The sequence below is a fragment of the Lolium rigidum genome, chromosome 7, assembly GCF_022539505.1.
Source record: "Lolium rigidum isolate FL_2022 chromosome 7, APGP_CSIRO_Lrig_0.1, whole genome shotgun sequence".
Taxonomy (NCBI): Eukaryota; Viridiplantae; Streptophyta; class Magnoliopsida; order Poales; family Poaceae; genus Lolium; species Lolium rigidum.
This window is the reverse complement of record NC_061514.1, coordinates 189,263,600-189,272,111: the sequence shown is the minus strand read 5'-3', so window position 1 is coordinate 189,272,111 and position 8,512 is coordinate 189,263,600. Positions and strand designations below refer to the sequence as shown.

Here is an 8,512-nt window from a genome sequence, read left to right as displayed (position 1 = left end):
CATCGTCTACGCATGGTTTGGTTATTCTTCAACCCAAGATCCTTTACTTACGCATTTTATTTTGTAATAGCCTTTGTGTTTGAAGTTCTATATCTTGCTATCACATTATTGTTTGTCTTGCTGAGCATATGTTGTTAGTGGACATAAGGACCCTAGCTTGTAGGTTTTGTGCTTTACAAGCTAAACATTAACTTTATTTCGCACTTGCTTAAGCTCTCAATGTAAAAAAGTTTCAAACGCCATCGGCTATTCGCCCACCTCTAGCTTACATTCTTGATCTTTTAAAGGACTTCGTCAAAAGATTCGGATGGTGTGGGAGGCCTAAGGCACACCCGCGCGGGCTAAGCGCGCCTAGGGTGCTTAACAGGCCCCTCTACGGTTCTGTTAAAACTTATGTGCTATTTTTCCATGATTTAATTGAGTGCCACATTTATTTATTTATTTATTAAAACGGGATGCCAGAAGGCTTCTCAACATCAAAATATAAAAAGGAGGATTTCGTTTTTCCAGAATTAATTAGGATTTTGTGTTTCCAGAATTAATTAAATAAAAAAATGCTTCTGTAGTTTAAGTTTTGTTAGTCTAGGATACACGCTTGTCATTAGCAGGTGCTACATTCGTATTTGCATGGAATCACTTGTGTTTTGCCGAATTACCATGAAAGCACTTTTGATTTTCTGACCACGGTGGGCATATGAGATGGATCTGAATTTGGAATACAAACTTACGTGAAAATGTGCACCTAGAACATGGCTTTTTTTTTGCAATAAATAAGGACCAGGTGGTACCTACATAGCCAGGCGATTGGGAGGCTGCGACTAGAGTAAAACCCCATCTAAGGTTTCCGTCTTTCTTGCGGCGACGCTATCGGTACGCTTCACCTCCCGTGGCTTTGGAGTTTTGAAGGTGTGGTGAACCATGGTCTCTCAACGGCGAAAGGTTCTACGCTATTTGTTTAGGTTATTTTTTCAGTGTCTTCTTTGTGATGATGAGACGGTGTCTACATCCTAAAGTTGAAATAAGGTCCGCTCCATCTTATTCTTGTTCTCGTGGTGCGTCTAACATCAACAGAGGATACTTAAAATCCGTGCCTGGTGGATCTCGGTTTTCGTATTCGTTGGCGTGGTTTCGTGATAGTGCATTTAATCTACTCTTTAATCTAGTGCAAGCTAAAATGCAAGTGAGGATCCAAACAAAGTGCCACTTATGGTACGTTTTATAATCTTTACTTTAAATTTTAACCAAAATATTAAACTAGAATCATAAAATAAAACTACTACAATGGTGAAATCCCACTTAACACATTAACTGCAACCCACCGCCTGTGTCATCTTCCATTGTTGTAAGTCTGTACGGACGACCAAGGCCACCAGCTCTGGCACGAGTGTCTAATCTACTCCTACTTGGTATGCCCAGAATCAACATCTGACTAGCTAGCCAAATAGCAGCTCGGCGTGTGGCCTCAGGTCCTTGTAGTAAACCTCCCTGATTGTCACCTCGCTGACCCCGGTGGCCGTCGACACGTCGCGGATGGATTGGTCGGCACCGGCGCGCTGGATCGCCATGTAGATGACGGAGGCGGCGATGGAATCAGGGTTGCGCCTCACGTCTAGGTTCTTCTCCAGCCTCCGCGCCGCCTCCAGCGCGGCGTTCACCTCCTGGTCGCCCATCCCGAGCAGCGAACCGAAGCGGCGCAGGTAGTCGCCCGCCCGCACGGTGGTGCTCATCATCATCTCCCCCGCCGCCTGCGCGCCGCCTTCCTCCCCGAGATGGTCCTTGATGTGCTTCACGAGCCTCCCGATGTCCTTGATCCCCGCCGTCGCGCTGTCGCCCGTCACCGACGCCAGCTCCTTGAACGTCCGCGGGGTGCCCGCGGCGCGGCACGCGACGTGGAGGCAGGCCGCGTAGAGCGCGTGCCGGTTCCTGCACTTGCCGCCCTTGGGGAACGCCTTGGCCTCCTCCAGCTTCCTGTACATTTCCCTGGCGCGTGCCCTGATGGGCTCCGCGAGCCCCAGCCGCTCCGCCATGTCGTCGATGGAGTGGAACGCGTCGGCGAGCGACTTGTCGGGTACCGCGCCGCGCATCTTGGGCATGGCGCCGCCTCGTGGATGAGCTGCTGCAGCAGCGACCGCGCCGCGCATCTTCGGCATGGCGCCGCCTTGTGGATGACCTGCAGCACCGACCGCGCCGCGCATCCTCGGTAGTACTGAGCAGGCGCCCTCTTCTCCGTGTGTGTCGTCGCTGTCGCTGGCTTGGGGAGACTGCACGCTGCTTACTGGGGAAGGGTAAGCGGTCGTCGTGGCGTTGGGTTGGACGGCGTCGGCGAGTAAATGGTTGGCGGCGCCTACGGCGTGGACGTGGCCTCTGCCGTCAACGCCCCCAACGTCGTTGAGGAAGGAGCGCCACTCGGAGGACTCGTCGACGTAGCGCTGGTCGAGAACGCGCGCGCACTGGGTGCACACGGTGTCGCCGGAGACGTGGTGGTTGAACACCGCGACCACGCGGCGGCAGTCCGGGCAGTAGCGCATGTTGTTCGCTCCGTCGCACATTGCTCTTGCCAAGAGTTCGATCTAGCGCTCTCCTATTTGGGGCTTCTTTGTTTGAAACTTGGTATCGATCGATATGGCTCGGTGCTCCTTTTATTGATGCAAAGAAGCAGGCCGAGGGCCCGACTAGATTTCCTCCACCGCCACCGTTCCGGATCCGAGTATGAGTCGTCGCCGCTGCGTATGTAAATCTGGGAAGTTCGTGTGTCCGGTTGCTTCAGAGTTTTTGCCTGACCTTGGCTAAGAGTCGGGCTCGGATAGCGAAAGCGCGTCTATCGAAACTTCAAACTCGTCACCACCATATTGCCAATTTGCCATTGAGTTACAGCTCTGGCCTCGCTCTGCTTGACATCCACACTTCCCTGCCCGACTCCGGCTCCACCTCGGCGACCTCCCACATGATATAAGCCTAGCGCCGCCCTGCAATTACGACGCATTCTCTCGCTGAACCCTCCTCCCCTTCCTCTCTCCTTCGTAGCCATCGCACCATGGCCGGTCTCATGGCGCAGCGCTCGTCCCGGATGCTCAACAAGATCCGTCGCGAGCTCGAGCGCCGCAGGAAGAGCATCAACGTCGCCAAGGGGGGAGTCGTGAAGAAGTCCGCTGCCGCTCCGCCGCCGCCGCGCCTGATCCCATCCGTGTCAGGCGACGGCACTGCGACCGCCAACGCACCCAAGGACGAAGGAGTTGCAAGGAAATTCTCTGCCGCGGTGCCGCACCCACGCGTGCTCATCCCCTGCGCGTCAGCTACCGCCACGAAGGTGTCCACACCGACCACGTCCGCACCGATCCAACCACGGTCTTCGTTGATCGGCATGACCGTGAAGGTGCGCGGCTCGGCGAAGACCCTGCCAACGGGGGAGCGTATCTTCATCATGCACGCTGCCATTGTCGTCTCCGACGTAGAGGATGGCTACCTTGAAGTGATGTACCACGGCAATTACCCTCGTTGTGGAGTCGTGCGGATCGCCATGGATCAGGTGAAGACTATGCCGCCGCCCACCAAGTGACGAAGACAAGAAGTGGAGCCCCCCAGCCAACCACCGTCGATAGTCATCGTAGCAAAGCTCATGCATATATGCATGACGAAATGCTTAGCTATGTATCATCCCAATGTAAACCTCGAAGTCCGGGGATCAAGGACTTCTATGATGTAATGAATTTTTCATATCAATTGAATGAAGATCATGTCCTCAAATTGCATTGTGCTCTTTCTTGATGTGATATCAAAACCATATAGACATCCTGAGGAATCGTCTATAGAGAAGTTATATCTGTATGTATTATCTTTTTTTTTGCCCTGAAAACCCCTCCCGTGGCGTTCCCCAGGGCGCCGCCGAGGGGGCGATCTCCCTCCTTCCGCCGCCCCTCCCTCCGTTTCTCTCCCTCCGCCGCTGCCGTCGGCGCTGGCCACGGTGGCGGCGGGCCCCGGCGCCAAAGTGCCTGGTGTTGAGTAACATATTGTACTAGGTATAGGTCCCCGTGTTTTGTCAGGGTTGTACCTGTAATTGTACATGTGTCCGCATATATATATATATATATATATAGACAAAAGTTTCTGTATGTAACCAAACTACAGCGCTAGCTATCATTGCCGTCCACGTGTGTGCCAAGATGCGTGCCAATCTTTCCCTAAGTTTGTTTTCCTCATTTATAATCGACTCTTATTATTTCCTCTTTGGTAGGCTTGGTCCCCATGTGAGACGCCTGTGGCCGTGGCAGCACACAGGCCAAACCTTTTCTGCCCTGACCCGCTGGCCGCTGCAACCCTGGCTCACCCTATCTCCTAGCCTGGAACCCCACCCTGGTCATCTCCTTACCTCTGTCCTCCTCGTTGGAAAGGCAACCACCGCCGGCCAAGCTCCATATCCACCGCCCAGGCGTGCGCCGTCGGCCCTCGACCCGCGTGCCGTCACCCATGAGACCCACGTGCTGTCGTGCTGCTCTGCCCGCGCGTCGCTGCGACTCGCATGCTGCCGCCCTCCTATCCACGCGCGGTCGCGCCCCTCTGCTCGCTCGCCGCCGGCCCCACCCGCGCAATCCCGCCCTCCTACCAGCGCGCCGCCGAGCCCCCCTCCGCGTGCCGCCGTGCCCGCCGCCGGCCCTCGTGTTGCAGCAGCACGTCCAGTCGGTGGCCGACGAGATGGAGCTGCAGCGGCTGTTCGCGAATGCCGGCAGCGTGGCGCGCGGACGGGCGGTCGACGCAGAGGAGTCGCCCCGGCTCGCTGCCCTGTCCGTTGAGCTGTTGCGAGCACTCCGGATCGAGGCGGTCACTGAAGGTCTCGTTCAGTACCCAGATCTAACTTCAATGCTTCTTTTTTGTAGCAAGAGATTGCATTGCTCAGTTTGTTTGTGAAGATTGCTCGTTGTTTGCGTTGCGTCGTTGTATGCCAATCTCTGATCGGGACAAAGGATTGGGTCTTCTTGTTTTGTATATCATGCTCTGCTGAATTCTACTAGTAGATGTAACCTGCTCGTTTCCCTTTTCATCGTAATTAGTCTGCTTGTTTTTTCAGAGAGATCTGTAGATCAATGCTTCTTTTTCTTACTCTCCTGTTTTTGAATGTTCAGTTAAAAACTCATGCAGAAGTTCATGTTCAAATGTGAGGCATAATTCCAGCTGCTTGCATTTTGTTACAAGTTTCTCTGAAGTTTTCAGGCTGTCTAAAATGTGGCCTCCCTTTCAAGCTAGATGCGAGACGGGCCTCGGCGGCGCGAGACGGGCCTGCCGCGCCGCCCATTCTCCTTCCCCGTCGTTGCGAGACCTCCGCGGCCCCGTCAGCTGTCACCCGACACGGAGCTCGGCTCCCCCGACCTGGAGCTCCTCCGCCGCCCCTGGGTGGTAGTCCTCTGGTTGTAGTCTGAAACCTAAACTAACAGGATGTTAAGCTGGTCGTCTTCAGTTTATGTATCCACTAGTTGATTGCAGATTTTACAGTACCATTATGTTTTACTGTTCAATCAGCAAATTCTTGTGAACTTCTGCTAGGTTTACCTAGTGTGTTCAAATTGGGTTGATCCTTAGTTTAAATGATGCCTTTTAAGCCTATTTTTTTCGTAATCACGAGTGTTGCTGTCTGCCTCTGAACCTGAACAAACTAACATGCTAGTGTTCAGTTCCAAGGATGCAGTAGTTGACTGTTATCGCATTTTTTCCCTAGCTTGGAGAAGCAGCCCAGGTTTGGAGATGATGCTACTGCCAAGAAGTCGTTGATGAACTGAACCAGATCTTATTGTGTGCGCCTGATGGGCACGGTGCTAAGTGCTAACACTGATGACGCACTGGACCTGTCTTCAGCTATAACCCGAATGTATAAGACGTTCCTAGGTACTGAATGGTATCTTAGAGATGTACGACATATTTAGGTTGTGGTGCTGAATAATTTGATCGGCCTATGAAATGACCCCTAGCTGGTGATTGCTCTCTTAGCGAGGGAGAAACTATATACCTAATATAGTTGGCATTCTTAAGTTTTGTACCACGTTGATTTGTGTTGAGATATATTCGAGGTACCGATAGCCTTATAATGAAGGTGCGTCTGATCTTAACGTAGGTGCTTGTAGAAAATTACGAACCTCTAAGGTGCTTGTAGAGAAATTTAAACCCCTAAATTCTAAGTACTGGATGATCGGTAAATCGGTACCGATAGGCCTATCACAAAGGTACGGCTTACATCGGTGTAGGTGTAGGTGCTTGTAGAGAAATTTAAACCCCTAAATCCTAAGTACTGGATGATCTGATAGCCCTATCACAAAGGTACGGCTTACATCGGTGTAGGTGCTTGTAGAGAAATTTAAACCCCTAAATCCTAAGTACTGGATGATCGGTAAATCGGTACTGATAGCCCTATCATGAAAGTATGGCTTACCGACGTTAGTGCTTGTAGAGACATTTAAATCCCCAAATCCTAAGTACTGCACTATCAGGACCGATAGCCCTATCACGAAAGTACGGCTTACCTCGACGTAGGTGCTTGTAGAGAAATTATATCCCTAAATCCTAAGTACTCGACGGTCGGTAAATTGGTACCGATAGCCCTATCACGAAGGTACGGCTTACCTCGGCTTAGGTGCTTGTAGAGAAATTTAAACACCTAAATCCTAAGTACTGGATGATCGGTAAATCGGTACCGATAGCTCTATCACGAAGGTACGGCTTACCTCGACGTAGGTGCTTGTAGAGAATTTTGAATCCCTAAATCCTAAGTACTAGACGGTCGGTAAATCGGTACCGATAGCCCTATCACGAAGGTACGGCTTACCTCGGCGTAGGTCCTTGTAGAGAAATTTAAACCCCTAAATCCTAAGTACTGGATGATCGGTATATTAGTACTGATAGCCCTAGCATGAAGGTACGGCTTACCCCGACGTAGGTGCTTGGAGAGAATTTAAACCCCTAAATCCTAACTACTTTATTTTTTCAAGTGGGGTCGGTTGTATATTTAGATGGGGTGCTTGAATACTTAGGTTATGTGCTAAATAATTTGATCGGCCTATGAATAACACGCGGCATTCGTACTTGACAATTTACTTAAGTTGTAGATACTTTACTATCTGCAAGTAGGCACGGCCGCGTGCCACGCGAGGCATCGTCATTACGCGGCCGTAGACTACCGAAGCGACACAGCAACGCCAGTACTGGTGCATCTGAGAAGACGCATCGAGCCTGGATCGCTGCTAGGTGGGTCCGACGAAACGTTTAGCAGGCGCGAGCGGACACTTTGCGCGTCCGCGCAGCGTCTGCAGAAACGCCTCTGAGATGCATATTTGGGCCAGGTTTGCGTCGGATGGCCAGATCACTTTATGTCGCCAGTCGTATAGTTACTATTTTTATATACTTAATAACAATGTCAAACGGGGTGCTAGATAATTTTTCAATAGGATGCTCGAATAGTTAAGTTGCTTTGAGGTGGGTCGATGAAGGGTTCTATCAGCAGACACGACCGCATGCAAATTCAAGAAAATAGTGAAATTGTACGTACGTTTCTGCATCGTGGTTTGGATCCAATTCGCAAATCGTTACTCCAGTTGCTCCATGTCCTCCGTACCAGCACGAAAATCAACGAGATACGCGTGGCTATCTGGTCTAGGCTTCGGTGTGTAGCGATGAAAAGGAGGAAGTTGCACCGTCCTGAACGACCCAGCGCGAGAGGCAGACAAGTTTGAACAAAAAGCTACCGAGATGGGAAACAGATTGATTTCCTAGGCCTGCTAAACTACAGAAACCTGACACCGTACGTGTGTGCCCCGCTCGATTAAAATCGATGCTGGCCCTAGGCCCCAGGCCCTGTACTGCAGGCCGGTTTAGAATGGTGCGAATTTGAATCCAAAACGACTACTCACATCACAAGGTAGCTTAAAATAGAGACAAGTTTTGAACTTCTGCACATCATAGCCAACCATGTCAGACTTTTTTTTTTTTGAGATGACCATGTCAGACTTTAGGAGAGAGAAAAACTCTTTTACTCCTTTTCCATATGTCACACTAGACACTAGTAGGAAAAAAGAAGTACCAATCTCAAAGCAAATGGACGATGATGATAGCATGCGCTGGGGTAAGGTTACGTACCAAAACCACGTCCTATATATATATATATATATATATATATATATATATATATATATATATATATATATATATATATATATATATATATCTCTTTACTATTAAATTGCAATCCGTTGGTTCGTACGTGTACGTCGGGGTTGATCAATCTTGCGCACCATCGACCGAACGGGCCAAGTGGGCCGAGCCCAAAGAAAACGCCAAAGCATCCCTGCCGGTACCGATTTGTTTATTCCGCACACCACCTGAGGCTGAACGCCTGAACCTACCGCTCCCATGGCTGCACTCCCGAGGCTCAAGCTCTCCTCTCCTGGCGATTTCCATAGAAATCATAGTGAACAAATTCTGGATCAAGATGTAGATCTAGGTGGATCTCGGAGATTATCGGCGTCCTCTCCCC

General features: G+C 50.6%; 1 protein-coding gene across 1 annotated transcript; it reads right to left on the bottom strand.

Annotated features, from left to right (window-relative positions):
* Positions 1 to 1,433: 1,433 nt before the first annotated feature.
* On the bottom strand, positions 1,434 to 2,549 carry LOC124672395 (transcription initiation factor IIB-like). The gene has a single exon (XM_047208631.1). The coding sequence runs from the start codon at positions 2,547 to 2,549 to the stop codon at positions 1,434 to 1,436; it is 1,116 nt and encodes a 371-aa protein (XP_047064587.1).
* Positions 2,550 to 8,512: the final 5,963 nt, after the last annotated feature.

Coding starts and splice junctions, on each gene's coding strand:
- LOC124672395 (XM_047208631.1), bottom strand. CDS start 2,549: ATGTGCGACGGAGCGAACAACATGCGCTACTGCCCGGACTGCCGCCGC.